At 38.0% G+C, this 19,353-nt stretch overlaps 3 protein-coding genes across 4 annotated transcripts; all 3 read left to right on the forward strand.

Moving 5' to 3' along the window:
* Nucleotides 1–316: 316 nt before the first annotated feature.
* Nucleotides 317–4,904, forward strand: zbtb8os (zinc finger and BTB domain containing 8 opposite strand). The gene is made up of 7 exons (XM_032547256.1): nucleotides 317–508; nucleotides 753–777; nucleotides 869–990; nucleotides 3,531–3,613; nucleotides 3,824–3,876; nucleotides 4,150–4,186; nucleotides 4,306–4,904. The coding sequence occupies exons 1-7, from the start codon at nucleotides 427–429 to the stop codon at nucleotides 4,390–4,392; spliced, it is 489 nt and encodes a 162-aa protein (XP_032403147.1). The 5' UTR covers nucleotides 317–426; the 3' UTR covers nucleotides 4,393–4,904.
* Nucleotides 4,905–5,196: 292 nt separating this feature from the next.
* khdrbs1a (KH domain containing, RNA binding, signal transduction associated 1a) lies at nucleotides 5,197–10,628 on the forward strand. 2 transcript variants are annotated; one of them, XR_004336802.1, is made up of 11 exons: nucleotides 5,197–5,496; nucleotides 6,245–6,372; nucleotides 7,013–7,129; nucleotides 7,224–7,370; nucleotides 7,458–7,582; nucleotides 7,680–7,938; nucleotides 8,013–8,089; nucleotides 8,168–8,229; nucleotides 8,327–8,503; nucleotides 10,244–10,301; nucleotides 10,376–10,628. XR_004336802.1 is itself a non-coding variant. In XM_032547250.1 (9 exons), exons 1-9 carry the CDS (start codon nucleotides 5,406–5,408, stop codon nucleotides 8,434–8,436), a joined length of 1,116 nt encoding a protein of 371 aa, XP_032403141.1. In that variant the 5' UTR covers nucleotides 5,197–5,405; the 3' UTR covers nucleotides 8,437–9,517. The 2 variants fall into 2 exon arrangements, 1 of the variants encoding a protein (XP_032403141.1); XM_032547250.1 differs by lacking the exons at nucleotides 10,244–10,301; nucleotides 10,376–10,628 and having other exon boundaries at nucleotides 8,327–9,517.
* Nucleotides 10,629–10,732: 104 nt separating this feature from the next.
* Nucleotides 10,733–18,533, forward strand: tmem39b (transmembrane protein 39B). Its single transcript, XM_032547249.1, has 9 exons — nucleotides 10,733–12,175; nucleotides 12,798–12,999; nucleotides 14,501–14,720; nucleotides 14,913–14,996; nucleotides 15,136–15,290; nucleotides 16,744–17,077; nucleotides 17,169–17,356; nucleotides 17,441–17,561; nucleotides 18,170–18,533. Exons 2-9 carry the CDS (start codon nucleotides 12,869–12,871, stop codon nucleotides 18,401–18,403), a joined length of 1,467 nt encoding a protein of 488 aa, XP_032403140.1. The 5' UTR covers nucleotides 10,733–12,175; nucleotides 12,798–12,868; the 3' UTR covers nucleotides 18,404–18,533.
* Nucleotides 18,534–19,353: the final 820 nt, after the last annotated feature.

The raw sequence follows: 19,353 nt of genomic DNA on the forward strand, positions 1-19,353 counted from the left end.
CAAAATCGTGTTTAGAAAAGCCACACATTGTCTAGTTTTTAAAGTGTTACCCATAATAAGTCTTCCAAGCATCACCATAAAGCGTAACTATACAACATCTAGAAGCAACAATGAACAGTAACCCAAATCTTTCGAAGTTCTATCTTTCCATAATCAACGAATTCTTAGGATTTTTCAGATAATGTGCTCTTTTTCTGCTTTTACTAAATCGTAATATGATTGTTATATTGGGATTAACAGCAGTCGGGTATATCTAATGATCATCGTTTGTTTTCTCCGATTTATTTTCAACTGTTATTTCGCTACATAAATTTACGAGACAAATGGTTCAGACATTGAATGCAACACTTTCTGCTTTAGCTCTTTTGACATGTTGTTGGCTAGAAATAATTATAATTTTTACGTTTAAATCAACTTCCAGCTTCAATGGATGACCGTCAGCTAGACCTGACAGAGGAACAGAAAGCTGTTAAATCAAAATACCCTCCCATCAACAAGAAATATGAATGTAAGTCAGGAATAATCACGGAAAATGTTGGTAGCTTAGCTTGTTCCATGAAGTAAATAAACCAATTTTTTTTTTTAGTAATTTACACTGGATTTAGATACAAAAATGTATGTTAAAACATCTTAAATTAAGCATGTTACCTTAACGAGGTATCAAACATACATCCCGTGAAATAACTGTCGCTACAACTGCTTACCCTGGTCAACTGCAGTTCATTAAACTCATATCTCATTTTTTATTTCAGATCTGGATCATACAGCAGATGTACAGTGAGTGTTTTGTCTCCTGTGTTAATAAATGATTGTCTGCCTTGTGTCCAGTGATCACTTTGATTGTTCAATGTATTTACATTTTTTCCAGAATTCACTCTTGGGGAGACTCCTTGGAGGAAGCTTTTGAGCAGTGTGCGATGGGAATGTTTGGCTATATGACGGACACAGAAACTGTGGAACCCATTGATACTGTTGAAGTGGAATCAGAAGGTGAGAAATCAGCAGAAAGCGTGTTGTTCCTTGAGTTTAATGTGGTATACCAACGCAAAATAGTGCGTTGGTAAATCATATTTCATAAAATAAATGTTTCATTGGGATGGAAATTGATATGTGCTATTCACTATTGTTTTGGTCATTCAAATTCAAAGGAGGGCTGCCTCTACTCCAGTGCTTCTGATTTAAATCTAATCAAACGTGTTGCCTTTAGAATTCACCAGTATCATCATGAATACAACTCACTGAAAATATGAGAAAAATAAAAAATGGTAGCCATTGCTATATATATCAAGCGGGAGTTGCCTATGGCTACTCAGATACATATTCTGTTTTCGGTTACAAAAATCTTAAAAGCTTGTGCAGTGTCATATTTTGCACCCATTCTGTCAAAAAACATTTGCCATCATATATTTCCTGCTAACCTCAAACAAAGTTGGAGATGCTTTCTGATGTTTTTTTAAATGCATGCAAATAGGTTTCAAAGCATCTGAGAGATCTTTTTTGGCCAAATTGTATTAGTCAGGAGATGGAAGAAGACTAAAAAGTATTAGACAATACCATGGAACATAGCAAGAAATTCATCATCAAATGGGGAAAATATGCAATAATTACCATACCAGTATAAAAGCAATAAAAGATAAATACAATATAAGAAGAAAGCTGGTTTCAAGATGCCTTCAGCAATGTTGAACAGTTGCACTGGGGCAGGGGAGCAAGATGGAAACCTTTTTAAAGAAAATCTTGGTAAAACCAATCCAACAAGCATATTGGAAATCGGATGATCTGGTCATAATTGTGGTTCTAACTTCTGTTTGGTGTAAAATAAAATAAAATAAACTACAAATAAATCACCCAACTATAGGGAGGCATAGTGGTGGCAGCATCATTTTTTGCCAGCTTTTTTCTTATTATCTGGAATTTGCTTTAGTCAAGGTGGCAGGAATTATTAATGGACACAAATATGAGTCAGTGATGGCACAAAATCTCCATTTTCAGCTGTCTAGTTGGCGATGAATACATTCAAATCAACATAATAACTGCCTTAATTGCTCAGTGACAGTCCATTCTGTGAAAGTGCTCTGTGCTTATTTGTATGTAAAATGGGTAACTGGTGATCAGATCAATCTGGATCTGATTGATCTGATGTGATCTGATTATGTGAGTGGTTGTTGTTGGGCTTGTCCGCTAACATTTAAATCAGCCATGCATGTTGATACTTAAAGTGAAGTTTCACACTTAAACAGGAAAAGAAACCAAAACCTTTCTTTTAGTCATGGTTTGTAGCTGGGCAAAGTCTTTTATCAGAAGACAAATATGGTTACTCTTTTTAAATCATAACGGCATCAGAAACTACCCATATTACACTGATCAGAAGTTTACATTATCCAATATTTAATACTGTGCATTGTTCCTTTAACATGAATGACAACTAGAAGGCTTCTCTAATAGTTTTGAATGAGGCATTTTATTCTGTAGCCAATCACAGGTCCACTTGGCCATGTGTCTCATATTGGAAAGTGTTTGTCTTATGAGCAGCCTACTGACTTGGTTCAAATGTTCCTCTATTCTTTCTGATAACATTTTGCATTCATCTTGCCATCAAGTTTGACCAAGTTTCCTGTGCCTTTGTAACTCACACATCTCCCAAAACACCAGTGGTCAACCTCTGTAGTTCACAATGACGGTGGTGTACACTTTATGATGGGCCTTGTTGCCTTTACCAGACTTTCTCCACTGTTTAAGAAGTTATGTTTTGTGTGTGTATTGTGTGCCTGTCAACATTGTAATTTGTCTTTTGGTTTTCACATTGTCTAATTTGTGTAATTTCACATTTTGTTTTATGTTACAACCCCCTGTCCTTCTCCATCAAAAGGCCTTAGCTTTTTCCAGGCCTCAGTTATAAATAGGAAATGTGTTTGGTTTTTTTTTGCACAGTTAAATTAAGGTATAATAATATGATTGGGACCATAAGATAAAATTTTGGTCCGTTTATTGTAAATAACTTTGTTTCAAAGGTTGAATTTTTGCGATAATGATTTTCTTGCCTTATTATTTTTTACATGGAGTCCTGTATGTCAGGTGAACTTTTTTGTGGGCTTTTCTGGCAGTTGTGGCAGAAAGTTGATGCCGGTGTATCTAACTGGAGCCCAGAAACTCTCTGACTAATTCTAATCAAACAGGTCATAGGTGAGGTTGATTAACATTAGGAGCCATAGAAACCCATGTATATAAAGCTGTGACTATAGTTTCTGCCCAAAACCTCCAGCTTATCTACACCTTTGACCGTGGTGGTTTTGGGCAGCATTTGTCGTCATTGACAATAAGTGGTTTCAGCCAATCTAATCCAATATGGAAGACAATATTATTTTATTTTAGTTCCATTTCTCTACAAAATGTCCTAACAACTAAAGTATGTTTGAAAAACATGATTTAAAGGATAAAACAAAGATATTAACTTCTGTTTTAATCAGCTTACGCATGATGTTTCGCAATCAGTAAAGCTAAACACTGTTTGTATTGTTCTTTTTCTAAAGGTGAAGACATGGAGTCTCTTCTCTTCCATTTCTTAGACGACTGGTTATACAAGTTTTGTGCAGATCTCTTCTTTGTCCCCAGGGTGGGTCAGCTTGCTACTTGTTGCTATTTGATTTATTACTGAAACTTAATTATTATTTTTTATTAACTCTTTTCTTTCCTTCAAATCATTCTTGGTGTTGATCAGTACACTTGTTAGAATATTTCTTTGATCCTGCTTAAGAAAATTGATAATGTCAGTAGCCATTTTTTGTGTTGTTTTGTGCTTAAATCTGTTGTGTCTGTTTATCAGGAAATCAAAGTTGTGTCCATTGACAGAATGCATTTTAAGATTCGATCCATTGGGTAAGTTTTGACTAAATTTGATTAAATTATGAGTCGTATTTTTGATACACTTGTTAGTTTTTCTCATAATTTTATGTCAGTTATTTTTTCATGAATCAATTTCAACTTAATGGTATTTTTTAAGAAGAGTCAGGTATTTTTTCTTGTTATTCATATAAAGACCATGTGTAATCGATGCAATAATTTCAAACAGAGCTTAGGTTTTACTGATTTTGGATGAAGACTACTGGGTACTGTGTGTTTGACTCGTATTGTTTCTAATGCTAATAAAAGGTGGGGTGAAGAATTTTCTCTGGCAAAACATCCACAGGTAGGACACAGAGGAGAGGAGATGTTTACATATTTATATATCACTTTCATGTATCCAGTAAAAGTTAGAATAAACCTAATTAATCCTGTTATGCTCTTTGTGTGTTTTTTTTTTTCAAGGGAACCGAAGTGAAAGCTATCACATACTCTGCAATGCAGATCCACGATAAAGTAAAACCAGAAATATTTGCCATCATTGATATTTGAAGATACCTCTGAGGACAGACAACACTCCTGGCTCATTGGGACTATTCAGTCTACATATGCACATAATCAAGATTTTTGTTTTATTTCATACACTGATCATTAACTAGCAAAATCAAGTTTACTGCTGTTGATGAACTGTTTACTAATTAGGCCTGTCGAAGATTCATTTAATTAAAGGATATTTTCTTGTGAAATATAATGTAGAACTTTACACTAAGAAAAAAGATATCTAGATAAACGAATTATGGGATATGGGTTATGACGAAAGTTGAAAATTATATTTTAATGCATTTGTTGGAAGTATCACAGTTCATCTCTTATTCCATAAACTGGAATAACAGATGAACTGCCTAAGTATCAATAAATGGTTTGTAGTTTGATGTAATGGTTATGGATGCCTTAAATTAAGTTATTACATTTTTTTTATTTTGGTTTCTAATTCTTTTATTGTAATATTCTTGCCAAAATATTTTAATCAGCAGCTTTATTAAAGACAAAGAGTTAAAAACGTATCTAATAAAAATAATTTGACTCCTATGTTAATCATTATCAGCAAATAAAATGTCAAGTAAAAAATGTTTATAAGTAAAAAGTATACATCAATCTTTCAAGAAATTGTTATATTTATAATATAAAAATAAACACACTATTACTCAATAATGGTTTGGGGAAGGGAAACCTTCAAAGTAAAATAATAAAAAACTAAAATAAAAATGAAGCGGGAACCAAGCGGATGTCCCTGGTTGACTATGACGTCCCTTCCTCCCTTTCCTCTCAAATGCTGCTGCGCCATCCCTCCTTTGTCTGCTGAGGAGAGACACCGGCCGGGGTCGCCGCTTCGCAGTCTGCTAATAATTTTCCTTACCAAGATCATTTTCAAAAACAAAATAAGCTAAATAAACGCACTTAATTGGGTAAAAAATAGCGAGTCAGTTTTGCTTCCAACGACTGCAAGAAAACCAAGCATCAGCGAGTCCGCCATAGTCGAGCCTTAGCAAAGAAAGAAAATCAAAATGGAAGACACTAAATACCTCCCTGAGCTCCTGGCCGAGAAGGACAGCCTGGATTCATCGTTTACACACGCCATGAAGCTCATCACTGCTGGTAATGCGATTATTTCATGTGTTATGCGACAGGGATTTTTGAAGAAATAAAGTGTTTTATGTCGTTATTTTGACATCAACTTGTCTTTCGCGGCCAGGCCTGAACAATGGCGCATTAAAACACGTGGTTGGTGGACATTTGGGTCAGACCCCTTCTCTGGATTGACATGTTTAACTTATTTCTACGAGCCATATGAGGTCTAATGAAACTTGATTACATAAAACATTTACATTTGTGTAACAATCGAAAGAATCGATTAGCTCATTGTAACTATCGCATCCCGATAAGATATGAGGTTTATGCTTATACATATGAGGTTTAGGTTATTTTGTATTTTAGATGTGGGGCTGCACAGTGGCGCAGTTGGTAGCGCTGTTTCCTTGCAGTAAGAAGGTCCTGGGTTCGATTCCCGGCCCGGGGTCTTTCTGCATGTTTGAAAGACCGTGTCTGCACGTTTATTTAATCAGTTTGCATTTTCTCCCTGTGCATGAGTGGGTTCTCTCCGGATATTCCGGCTTCCTCCCACAGTCCAAATACATGACTGTCAGGTTAATTGGTTAATTGGCATGGTTGTTGTGTTGCCCTGCGACAGACTGGCGACCTGTCCAGTTCGCCTCTAGCCAGATTAGCTGGAGATCCGGCACCAGCACCCCTCCTGACCCCACTAGGGACAAGGTTGTTAGAAAATGGATGTGTATGCATTTTAATTTATGCCTTAATAAACTCAAACATTTATTCTTTATTGCAGAGATTGAGAGGATCCAGAAAGGAGAAACCAAGAAGACACCAGAGAAGGAGACTTACCTGGACCTTTTTGCCACCAAAACTATGAAACTAAAGGAGCGAGTGCTCATCCCAACCAAGCAGTATCCCAGGGTATGCATCAGCTGCTGCTGCAGGATTTCTTTGCAAGGCCATACTATTGAGATGCTTAGCTTTAGGCATTTAAAAGTCTTCAATTTTCCAAAATTGATTGGATAAAAAAATAATTGTGTTTTGCTGAAACTGTTTTGTTGTATGTTGAGGTAATTGAAATAAAATGCACTAAGCATATATCATACAGTTGTCTAAAACCTGTTGTAACTATCATGATGCCAAGTGTAAGAATAATCTGAAGATGAGTAGCTTAAGTCTAAAAGTGCTGGTCTGGCATGTTATGCGACATGGTGAGAGGTCCAACAAATATGCAAAAAACATTTTTATAAACGTTACATCCTGCAGCTTTACTTGTTGTTTTAAATTTCCACACTGAAAAATCTACTGACAGAAAGGAGAAGCAGTGGGATCAAAAGTCTTGAGCATGTCTTTAAGTGTCCTGTCCTCTGTCTCATCTGAATCCTTCTGCTCTGCTTTTTTCATAACCTCTTCCACTGGATCTGCAGCTTCAGTGTTGCTGTCGTGCATGTCTTTGATTTCTGCATGAGCAGTTCTAAATAATGCTGTGTTAATGGAGAAAAAATGTACAGATTAATGTTCCATTGACATGCTGCTGAATGATGTGGTCGTTATTCTGCAGGTCAACTTTGTCGGGAAGCTTTTGGGGCCTCAGGGCAGCACAATCAAGAGACTCCAGGAAGAGACGGGGGCAAAGATCTCAGTTTTGGGGAAAGGCTCAATGAGAGACAAGAATAAGGTTTGTGCATAGAACTATTTTTTTTCTTCCTTTGCAGCTCAGTTCAGAGGATGTAATATATATATTTTTATAAACTATATGCATTATTTTTCAGGAGGAAGAGCTCAGGAAGGGCGGCGAGTCGAAATACGCTCACCTGGCCATGGAGCTGCATGTGTTCATCGAAGTTACAGCACCCATACCAGAAAACTATCTGCGCATGGCTCACGCCATGGATGAAGTCAAGAAGTTCCTCATCCCGGTTAGTGAATTCTTTTATTCCATTAACCTTAATCTGCTCTTAATGCACAATTGTGTAACCTCTTAAACTTTTCCAATGTAACTACAGGAGCCTGGTGAGCATGACCCCTACATGGACCCTCAATTCCTGAATGGATCCCAAGATGGTTCTGGAAGGGGACGAGGTGGCCTTGGACGGGGCAGAGGTGGACCACCTGGTGCAGGAGGACCAAGGTGAGTGGAAGTTTGAAAATTTATAGTTAAAGGATATTAATCAAATTTTTTATATATATAAAACAATTTTTTACAAAAATATATATCTATTTCCTAGGGGACGAGGGATGCCACGTGGAAATCTCAGAGGAGGGATGCGTGGAGGAACTCCCCGTGGCGGAATGTCTCGAGGAAACGCGCCCAGAGGGGCCCCGGCCGGTAGGGGCGGACCACCCTCTGCTGCAGCTAGAGGAGGGTCCTCTGGCCGCTCCAGGCCGCCTGCGAGCGGAGCGCAAAGGATGCTCCCCGCCGCAGCCCTGTCCCATCAAGCAGGACCTTCAGGGTCACAGCCCAAACCTGAACCTTACGATGAATATGTAAGTGTCAAAGTGAATAAAGACTTATTTTGATGGCCATGTCTCTTATTAAACATACAATTTTTTCCATTTAGGGTTCATATGAGGAGTCTTATGCTGAGCCTTCCTACGAGGGATATGATAGCTATTACAGTCAGCAGCCTGCTCCAGCGTAAGTCATATTTAAGAGTTTTTCACACTTTTTTTTTTCCTTGAATGTGTTTTCTCATTTCTTAATTTTTGCCTTCAGCGATACGGAATACTACGATTACGGACACGGTGAAGCCCAGGATCCATCATATGAGAGCTACGGTATGCTTCTCTGTACTTTTGAACCACTACAGTCAAAGTGGTCCTGTGTGCGACGCTGTGAAGGTTAATTGTGCTTTGGTGTGTGTCCTGTTTGTAGGTCAGGGTGAATGGGATAACTCGTGGTCCGGCTCCGGGGCCGGAGGCAAAGTTCCCCCGACGCGGCAGTCCAAGGGTTCATACAGGGAGCATCCATACGTCAGATACTGAACAACTACCGGTAGAGAGTTGCTATGGCAACTGTCTCCCGATTGTAACAGGCTTAACTTTTCAAAAAGTAATTTCCCTTCTTGTTTGTTCCCCCTTTTTTTACGGTTTATTTTATGTTTGTGCTTTTTTTAAACTTGGAGACATTTTGTTGGATGTACCAGAGTACCAGATAAGAAACACAAGGAGCAGAGGGTTTTTTTTTTCCATTGTTTATCTGTTTCCATTTAAATGTTTCAGTTGCGTAGTAAGGAATTAGTTACTTAAACTTAACAAATGGAAAAAGTGATATTTTAGTGATATTTGATGGCTTTTTCAGTTAATGATTAACTTTAAACTGTGATTGTGGCGATTAAACTCTTATATAGGCTGCATTTCTCAAAAGTCCTTCATGACTGGACATTAATTGCTCTTAATGCTTCAGTGTAATTTTATATATACCTAAAACAAATTTAAACACAGCCTTCAATATTTTGATCTGCATCAAAAGTCTCATTATTGTATACAACATTGCCAATCTAGTTTTCTCCTAAAATATAGAAATCCGTCTTTCTGCCACCTTTACAATTGGTATATTAAGCTATTCTATAACGTGCAAAATTATACTGATATAATTTCTTGTTAAGTTTGAAGGATACAAGGCTGCAGCCACCTCAATATTTTGTACATAACCTTAGGATAACTGTGTATGGTTTAAGTCGTGCCGTCTCCAAAATGCTCAATTCTTGTGTACCTTTTTGACTAAATAGGATACTAAACATATCCCAAAATGTTTTTCTGCAGTGCGTGTTTCAATAAAGTTTCTAGTTTCATTTTAATCAATCTAAACTTGGTATTTTTGCCTTTATTGTACCAAAGGATTATCTTCACTTTGTGAAAATGGTCCTCAATGGCTCCCCAATGCTGATTAAACTTGTATGTTTACACGTTTAACCTGACCACAATTTGAAAAATACAAAAAAAAAAGGGGCAGCGTTTGTTTTTTTCCCATCCAATGACTTTACCTTCGTCTGTTTATCCAAACTAAATGGCACTTGTAATGTCACCTTAAAAGAAAACACGTAATAAAGCTCATTACTTGAGATTATGTGCTGCCAAATTCATGTTTGACTTGACAATGATGCAGTGCTTTAACATGTATTGTCATTAATCTTTAGTTAGTGTATCTCTCAGAGCTCTCAAGAGCGCAATGTATCTCCAGCCACTTGAAAATGACTGAATTTCAACAGTATTCCCCAAATCAAGCTTGCAGGGATCTTACTTGACTTTGATGCAAAGTCATGCTGGCTGCTTTTTATAAAAGAAAAATATCGCAGAGGAGAGGATTCTAAAAGCCTAAAGGTCGCCACAAGAAGGTAAAACTAACCCCAACACTCATTTATTAGATTTGTTCTGTTTTTATTTTATTTTCTGTGCAAAACATGTTTAAGTAATGCAAGTCATCCAAAACATCAAAACCATTAAAGTACAAAATTATGCTGTGATATTCAGTAGTTTATTCCGAGCAAAATTAAGACGCACAAAACGTATCATGTGGTTGTGATGCAACTCTTGCTCAAATAAAACCAATAATTGTTTCATTCCACTCAATACTTATATCCATCTTGGTTATTTCTGTAGAATGTAGTTTAATGAAAATGAGTAGCTGCACTCAAAGCCTTAAAACATTCCATTAATGGGCAAAAACTCTTCAGCTCGAGTTGCATGATACTTTTTATTTAGTATAAAATTAGTTTTGCATGTTTTGTTGCTCACTTGGTGTATTTGGACATTTGTGTGTTCTGGATCTCATTTCTTTTTCTCCTTTTAGGTTATCAGAACTGTTGGTGCAGTTGATAGATTCAACTCCAGCAGCTCAGGCCTGTAAGGTCAGTTGGAAACGAACAAAATCAGGTTTTGATGATTTATGAAGTTTGCTGACTGTTGTTGCTGTGCTCTGCAGGTTCATTTGAAATTCCCTGCAAAGTGAGACCATGCAGGCTTCCTGTGAAGGGCTACTTGGACCAAATGCTGTCCAAGTGAATGAGTCTGGTTTGATGGCTGAATTTCACCTCTTCTATGAATGAGGTGCTTGAAGAAGTGTTGCTGAAGCTTGGAGTGGCTTTTTTTATTTTTATATTTGAATCCAAACTTTGGGGTACGACTCTAACTTTTTGAAATGTTTTACAACTCATTTAATCATGTTTTGTAGAAAAAAAATCTGAAAATAAACATTTTTTTATTTATCAGTTGTGTTTTCTTTAAAGTCTCTTTAGATGGCTAGATATTGTCAGTTGTGAGAGTATTTGCCTTTACTTTTTCTCCATTTTGTCCACAGAAATGCTTAGGAAGTGAAAACGTTTTAATATCAGGCGCATTATTGGATTTTCTAGCACAGTGGTGACCAAAGTTGGTCCTCGAGGGCCGGCATCCTGTATGCTTTAGTTCTCTCCCTGGTTTAACGCACCTGGATCCAATGATGGCTTGTTAGAAGGCCTAAGAAGAACATTGACATGCTGAGAAGGTTGTTTCTACCACCAGGTAGTGCAGGATGCCGGCCCTTGAGAACCGACTTTGGGCACCCCTGTTCTAGCAGCATAAACATGGAGTTCATATCAGCAGCAAGCTCACTTCTAGAGTGGTATAGTCAAAGTTCAGATTATTCTCTAATTTGAATACTAACTTTTTTTCATGCATAGAAACATAATAATGTGGCTGAAATTATTCTACAGTAATGTTTTTGACAACCATCACAAATACCTCCTGGTGGTTTCTGCAAAGGATGAGACAACTTGCAGTTGGTATATTTTCAGCACTGTGTCAAATTTGGTTGAATAGTGGTCTGATTTTGAAACTGTCAATTGAAAATTGCTCTATTCAGGGTATCTCAAGTATGAGAATCAAAAAGACATGTAAAGGAGTACATTTTCGCAGCTATGTGCACATACACCTTGGTGCGATTAGTTTTTAGAGGGTTCATAGGTCTTGAAAGTATTTTTCAGGTCTTGAGAAAAAATGGACAAATATGGAAGCATGGAGATTTTTAATTTCTAAACTGAATTCCTTGTCAGATTTTTATTCCTGAGTTTATTAAGCCAAACTGGTTGTGTTTATAAAAGCTGCAGTTGATTACAACAATGTCAACTTTTTCCTGATACCATGTGCATGTACTGATTGGAAAACTGTAAGCCAAATGCAGCATTATTTGAAACGTGCAGATAATTCAAGCCAACCAAGTTACTGATTTGTTCTCAAAATGTCAAGAACGTTGCAAAAACTGGTAAATGTAGAAACAATTCTACAAAGTATAAGAATTTGTTGGAAAACTGGATGGAAAGAATCCAAAAACTCAGCACTGAAAAGGCTCACTTCAGGGAACACAATATTTCCTGCTCTAGTGTTTCTAGCATGAAGGTGGAACGCACAGCAGCATAAAACAGAATTATTTCAAGTGGTATCTATAATTGTCCATTTATCTATGTATTACTGAAATAACTTATTTGATAATATTTGGTATTTTAATTGGTACATATTGGTGTCGCATTAAATTTCCAAGAGAGACAGATAAGTGTCTGAATGGCCCTTTAAATAACTCCTCCTCCCACATTTAATATCCGCGCCCCCACCCACCAGCGACTTGCTTCACATCAACAATGAGTGTCTTGGCTGGCTTCAGTGCAAAAACAGCCAGTGTTTTGATAAATCTGACAATTTAATCCGTTATCATTTAAACAGACGAGCTTCCTACTGACCACCCGCAGCGGTAAGCGCATATTTTCCTCCGTAGTCTGTTTACCTGAATGGTAGCCTGCTAGCCAGTTAGCTTTCTGTTAGCTTAGGCCTGAATCTTGATATTTAATCAAGCGTGGTTTTGGCGGAAAGACAGGGGGTCTCATTGTTGTGATCCATGTTGCTCCCCCCTCTTGTTCTAAGGATCTCAAATGCAAACGACCCGTGGTATATTTTCAAAGCAGAAAGACAGCAGTTGTAGCTGCGTTGCTAACTTGTAATGACAGCTTCCGCAAAAGCTGCAGCCAAATTTGGGACGCTATGCAGCTTGAATAAACTTGTTTTGCACCACCCACATGAGGCTCTATGCATGCTTATTTTGCATGAAATATTTCTTGTCATTTAGTTTTGTTGGATATTTTCAGGTGCTTATAATGGCAATTACCCCTTTTAGGTTGTAAGGTAGTGTTTGTTTTGGCTCTATTTGATGCAACCGCTGAGCAATGTTTTACAAGGAAATTATACATGAAATGATAGGATGTACGCACACAACTAAAAATAAATGTATGATTTAAAAAAAATGTATAAGCTGCATATTCTGCACGATTGATTCATTCCAGTGTACTGCCACTTACTCACTGCCTTAATGTAAACAGGTGCAAGAAAAGAGAGGGGGAGTCACGCAGCTAGACAGGAAGCATAAAGGTGAACAGTGGGTGTCTTTGCGATGGCCGGTGGAAGGAGAGGGACGAATCGGACCACCTACTGCAGACCTCCGTTAAGCAGTGATCCAGGCTCCGTCAGCAATGGCAACCACACCACCAGCTCTCCAGTCACGGGGGTGCGAAACCGTGCAAGGCAAGTCTCCTATTTTATCTTCTCACCTCATCTGTGCTGCACAGTTCAGTGCCTGCCAGCTGAAAAACTGCACACTACTTTGCAAAAGTGTTTATACATTACAAAAACAAAGCACTTTATTAGAATGTTACACGAACTCTGAGAAGCATATACTTTTAAAGTAAAGGATAATTTTTGGGAGTAGTGTGTCATGTGTATGTACTCTGATACCATTAAATAATTTTTAGTGTGCTTCGGATGTCACATATTAGAGAATATAGTTCACATTTACTCTCTCTGTAAATCCGGCTATTCGGTGAAGGACTCTGAAGTTTGGTTGCGAACTCTAGTAAACAAGCAGCATCATGCAGACCAAAGAGTTCAGGGATGAAGTTGTGGAGAAGTTTAAGGTAGGGATCAGATCTCAAGCTTTCAGTATCGCTTTTTAAAGTGATCATATTTAGATATGGAAAGACTGTGGCTCAACTTCAACTGTCCATGACACGACTTTCCAGCTTTTTTTTTTTTTCCTCCCATCCAGGGGGGCTTTTTGTGGGCTCTAGCGTCCCTTATATGAAAGTAGGCTGACAGGAAAGGGGGAAGAAGAGGGGGGAAGACATGCGGTAAATGTCGCCGGGTCCGGGAGTCGAACCCGCGACGGCCACGTCGAGGACCCAAGGCCTCCAAACGTGGGTTGCGCTATCCCCTACGCCACCACTGCATGCCCACGACTTTCCAGCTTGACAGACAAGTTTGGGGAAGGAGAATATTAATTAGAGCCAAAAGATCAATAATACATCTAAAGGAGCTACAGAGAACTACCACTCAGGTTGGAGAATTTGTTGTTAGGTTGACTACTAGTTGTTCACTTAACAAAAGTGGCAAGAAGAAATTGAAGGAAAGTCAATGGGAAGTCAGGTTTCCAGTTAGCTGCAATGCATGCAGGGATTACAGTAATCATTGTTTACTTATTTAAAGGCACAATCCACATTGATCCGTCCATTATGTCAAAACTACTTTATGCTCCTTCATCATCTTGAGAAAAAAAACATCTGCATACTTCAACATGGGGGTAGAAGCATTATGTTGCAGGGATCATATTCGCAGGAGTGACTCAGTAGTTGGTCAGAGTTGGTGGGAAGATGAACAGAGGTAAAAACATAGTAAACCTGTTAGAGGTTGCTAAAGATTTGAGACTGGGGAGGAGGTTCACCCTTCAGCCAGACCATGACCCTAAACACACAGCCAGATGTACTTAGAATGGCTTAGAATATTCACGTGCTAAAATGGCCCAGTCAAAGTCCAGATTTAAATCGTATTACGAATCTGAGGTACGCGTTTTCACAGACACTCCAGTATAATTACAGTTTTTGGTAGAGAAGAGAAAAGCCCTCAAATCTATAAAAGCAGTGAAAGCTGGTTCGATAAAACATTGACCGAGGGCTGCTGAATACAAATGCAGGATGCAGTCCAGGTGTTCAAGTGGTATGATTACTTTTTAAAGCTCAGGTTTTGCCTGCAGAAACGGTTCTGGGACCTGCATGTCCAGCCCCCCGCTCGCTGCTCAGACTGTAGTTCCCCTCAAGCACTGCAAGATCCCCGAGCTGTCCATGGATCGAAACGTGTTGTTTGAGCTTCACCTCTTCTTCTGCCATCTGATCGCCCTGTTTGTCCACTATGTCAACATCTACAAGACTGTGTGGTGGTATCCGCCGTCACACCCTCCCTCACACACATCTCTGGTCAGTACGCACAAATTACATTCTGCAGATCACAAACTTCTATTTTGTTTACTTGAAGAATTTCCATTTTGACTTGTGCAAGAAATGTATAACCTCAAAACTTAAAAATAAAATTGTAGATGTAAAAAGAAAACCCAAGTAGTTTAATGACAATAATTAATCAGTGTAATTAATCAGTGTTGCTATTTGCAGAATTTTCATCTTATTGATTATAACATGCTGGTGTTCACAATCATCATACTGGCAAGAAGGCTGATTGCAGCAATTGTAAAAGAGGTAAGTTTGTTGTTTGGTGGAGGCTGATAACAATGTCCATTTTTGGCATTTATGTGGTTAATAGCTGCTGTTGTACAAACATTATTTTCATCTGAGCATAACTCTGCTTATGTCTGACCATGGTTTCCTTTTCCTGCAGGCGTCACAGAGTGGGAAACTCTCCTTCCCCCACTCAATATTTTTAGTGATGGCCCGGTTTGCAGTACTAACATTGACAGGCTGGAGTCTTTGTCGGTCCCTCATTTATCTGTTCAGATCCTACTCTGTCCTCAGCCTACTTTTCCTTTGCTACCCGTAAGTATTCTTTAAAAAAAAACAAAAAAAAAACTTCAAATTTTAGACCTGTAGGACAGTTAGAGTCTAATATGAGTGAAGGCTATGACTTAACAGTTTCCCTGTGTTTCCTTGACCCTGTGTTCATCTGAAGCAATAAGTTGAGTTCTATGTTTTCCCAGTTGATGCTCCAGCTGCTGTTTCCTGTCATTACAAGTTTTAATCCACGTAACTATTAAGTAACTCTAGTTCACCCAAAATGTTTCCGGGTGATTTGAGGGGGCAAGTATTGGCTTTCAAGCTTTGTTTCCCTACAGTGTTGGCTATTATCTCCTAAGTATCATATTGAATTTCTTCATATAAATTATTGAAAAGAATGAGTTAAATATTAATAGTTTGATGAAGTTTGAAATAGATGCTGAATGATTTAACAGTTAGCTCCTTGCATTTTTGATGGATGTTTATTACTTTCGATTACCTTTTCAGTGTTTGGAAATATTTTCTGACATATTTAGCTTCTGGCCAGAATAGAGTTAATGTTGCTATAACAACAACCCAAATTGTCACTGGTTTAAATGTTGCTAAAAAGCAAATTAAACGGGAACAGAGAAGCAGAACTCAATATCAATGACTCGGTTTTTATCTATATTTAAGATGAGTGGAAATTATCTTAGGACTCCATACTTGATATGTTAATACATTTGATTTATTTGACAGTGGTGTTCATTGATGCATTGGTTGCTATTCATCTGTTGCTGTCTATTCATTTTTTTTCTGTGGTCTCATAATTATGATCACATTAATTTTTCTGAAAATGATTTCAGTAATAAATGACTAAATGATTTCAAAAGACTTTACCCGTAATAACTGCTTTACAAACAAACTTACTTCTGGCTCTACAAAATAAAGTAAACTTCCTGTTATGTTTATCAGAAATTCAACATTTTCTCTCATTTACAAGCTTTACTGGCTTGTTATTTAAGCATTTATAGCACATCTAGGCACATTTATGCTGTTTACGAAGGTTTTAAAGGTCCTTTCAAAAATAGTTAAGGTTTGTTAAAGTAAAGGAATTTACAATTTTGTTTAGATTAGATTAGGTAAGCTTTATTGTCACCAAGGAGCAATTTGTTTTGCAGACAGCAACAATTGCAGATAAATATATAAAAAAGTAAGAAGATAAACACATTAATAGTACACACCACAACCTCAATGTAGCACATGTTACAGTCATATATCACCATACTATGTTTCAACTTGTCTCTAATTATGCATGAGGTCAACACTAACAGTCATTAGTGCTGCATATGAATAAATTAGATATTAACATGTTACCTTTGTTAACATAAATGCACAAATGTGTTTCCAATGGGCTACAAAACACTTTTCCCCTCTTAAATCCCTTTTGATACCATTATCGCTGTAAAACTGTGAAACATTTCAAATATCTAACGGTAGGTGTTGGTTCCCACAGATTTGGAATGTATATCCCGTTCTTCCGACTGAGCTGTGATTTCCGGCGAGCGGGTTCTCTCTCGCCGATCGCGAGCATCGGCTCCAAAGAGGTCGGCAGCGTGAGCCGCGGCAGGGACTACTTCACCGTGCTGAAGGAGACGTGGAAGCAGCACACCAGCCAGCTGTACGGAGTCCAGGCCATGCCCACTCACGCCTGCTGTCTGTCACCTGACCTCATTCGAAAAGAGGTGGAGTTTCTGAAGATGGACTTCAACTGGAGGATGAAGGAAGTGCTGGTCAGCTCCATGCTCAGCGCGTACTATGTGGCGTTTGTACCCGTTTGGTTTGTAAAGGTAAGATTCTGTTCAATCTCGGTATATTTTTAAATACAGCTTCCTTGACGTGAGAATATTGATATAATTCTTCGTGTGTATGGTTCTCTAGAGCACTCAGTATGTAGACAAGCGGTGGTCCTGTGAGCTCTTCATACTGGTATCGGTCAGCACGTCAGTCATCCTCATGAGACACTTGTTGCCGCCTCGATATTGTGACCTCCTTCACAAAGCTGCCGCCCACCTGGGCTGCTGGCAGAAAGTTGACCCTTCTCTCTGCTCCAATGTCCTTCAGCACATGTTCGTACTCCTGTTTGTTTTTACCTCAATTCAGATTCATTTCTAGACTAATGAGTCATACTGTGTTTTGTTTTCCTTTTACAGATGGACTGAAGAGTACATGTGGCCACAGGGAGTCCTAGTAAAACATAATAAGAATGTCTATAAAGCCATGGGTCACTATAACGTTGCAGTCCCCTCAGATGTTTCCCACTATCGCTTCTATGTGAGTCTTGCTGGAGAAAGAGATTTTATATTGAATTAATTTTAGTTTTAAAAAGAAACCACGTTACCTTGCAAAAATATGCATACGCTCTATATCAGTGCCAGCAGGTCAAGAGACTGAATTTTTTTATTTTTCTTTTCACAAAATTGCTGAAGGTTAATTTAATTGGACAGTGTCTGAACAGCAACTTCTAAATCTTTTAACTGATTCTCAATTAGATTTAGGTATAGGTTTTGATTAGGCCATTCTAACATGAAAATGTAGGTCTGATTGTGTGTTGAGTCATTGTGTTGCTGGAAGTAGAACCTTTGCTGCTGTTCAAGCTCAAGTCTTCTGCAGCTTCTAACATGTTTCCCCCTTGTGATTACCCTCTGGCTATCTCCATCAATGTTTGTGTCAACTCTGACCTGCTTCCCTGTCCCTCACACATAAAAAAAATGTTGAAACCGTGCAGCATTTTCCTTTGATTTAACAATTATCTGCACCTTCCTGTTGGTGTATCATGTAAAACTGCCATAAAATACAGTATGTAGACGTTTGAGGCTAAATGTGACAAAATGTGAATTTACACATTTCAACACTAACCTGTCCCATTTTTTTCCCCCTAGTTTTTCTTCAACAAGCCTTTACGAATATTAAACATACTCATCATCCTTGAAGGTGCCATGATTTTTTACCAGCTCTACTCGCTCATTTGCTCGGAAAAGTGGCATCAGACGATATCGCTGGCCCTGATTCTCTTCAGCAACTACTACGCCTTCTTCAAGCTCCTCAGAGACAGAATAGTCCTAGGAAAGGCATACTCGTTCTCAAACAGCTCATCGGACCAGAAAGTCAGCTAAAACTCCAGTTGTCGTTGGTCACAAGATAAACATGCCTAAGAGTTCTGTATTTTTTCTACAAGCCAGATTTGTGTCAGTTTTGTTCTGAATTGCCATAAGAAAAATAAATATTTTTGTATTACTTTAAAAAGTGTTTCATATTTATTCATTCCTGACTTTAAAACCTTTTACAGAAAACTCTGATGTTCTTGAATTGTTCATAGGTTGTGCAGATTTGAACTTAAATCAGAAAAAGTTAACTGCAACACGGGTTCAATGCAACTATTGACAACGAATTTTCATAGCAGCATTGCGTTTTCAGACTGTTGGTATGCTGCACATTAATACTTCATGTCGGAAACATCCTCTTTTTCCTGGATGGTTAATGTAGCATGAAATTGTTGAAGAGTAGATTGAACAGCATTAAAGTTACAAAGTGGAGACAGAAGCAGATGAAGTTCCTCTGATTTTAAGGACATCGTTGAAGATCGTATGGGTTTATTAACAATTTTTACAGCCTGTTAGCACCTGAAAATTGAAAAGGTTACATTTTTGCTATGGTTTTCCTTACAAATGACTCTGAAAAATATCTGCATATTGAGGTGTGTCTCTACCAGCTTTATAGATTTTAAGAAAGACATCTTTGGGCCTGTTAGATTTTAGCAAATAATCCAAACTCAATCAGTCTGATTAGTCCTAAACAGAAGACCTGTGAACAGCAATTTTAAAATCATGTTGCAGATTCTAAACTGTAATATGTCTAAATTTTAGGCCATTCAAATACACGAATAAGCTTCAATCTAAGCCATGCTGTTATAGATCTGGTTATGTTTACTATCTTCCTCCTAGAAGATGAATCTCTATCCCAGCCTCAAGTATTTTGCATGATCTAGCAGGTTTTCTTCCATGTTTAACTCCATCCATTCTCCCATCAACTTTGACTAGCTCTGATCTGCTGAAGAAAAACAGTC

This window comes from Xiphophorus hellerii, chromosome 19 (genome assembly GCF_003331165.1).
Source record: "Xiphophorus hellerii strain 12219 chromosome 19, Xiphophorus_hellerii-4.1, whole genome shotgun sequence".
NCBI lineage: Eukaryota > Metazoa > Chordata > Actinopteri > Cyprinodontiformes > Poeciliidae > Xiphophorus > Xiphophorus hellerii.

Excerpts from the sequence above, each read along its gene's own strand:
- zbtb8os (XM_032547256.1), top strand. The coding sequence starts at position 427 with ATGGATGACCGTCAGCTAGACCTGACAGAGGAACAGAAAGCTGTTAAA. Across the intron at positions 3,614-3,823 it reads ATCTCTTCTTTGTCCCCAGG|GAAATCAAAGTTGTGTCCAT; the intron begins GTGGGTCAGCTT and ends TCTGTTTATCAG. Across the intron at positions 3,877-4,149 it reads TTTAAGATTCGATCCATTGG|GTGGGGTGAAGAATTTTCTC; the intron begins GTAAGTTTTGAC and ends TGCTAATAAAAG.
- khdrbs1a (XM_032547250.1), top strand. The coding sequence starts at position 5,406 with ATGGAAGACACTAAATACCTCCCTGAGCTCCTGGCCGAGAAGGACAGC. Across the intron at positions 5,497-6,244 it reads CATGAAGCTCATCACTGCTG|AGATTGAGAGGATCCAGAAA; the intron begins GTAATGCGATTA and ends TCTTTATTGCAG. Across the intron at positions 6,373-7,012 it reads CAACCAAGCAGTATCCCAGG|GTCAACTTTGTCGGGAAGCT; the intron begins GTATGCATCAGC and ends GTTATTCTGCAG.
- tmem39b (XM_032547249.1), top strand. The coding sequence starts at position 12,869 with ATGGCCGGTGGAAGGAGAGGGACGAATCGGACCACCTACTGCAGACCT. Across the intron at positions 14,997-15,135 it reads TTGCAGCAATTGTAAAAGAG|GCGTCACAGAGTGGGAAACT; the intron begins GTAAGTTTGTTG and ends CTTTTCCTGCAG. Across the intron at positions 17,078-17,168 it reads TACCCGTTTGGTTTGTAAAG|AGCACTCAGTATGTAGACAA; the intron begins GTAAGATTCTGT and ends ATGGTTCTCTAG.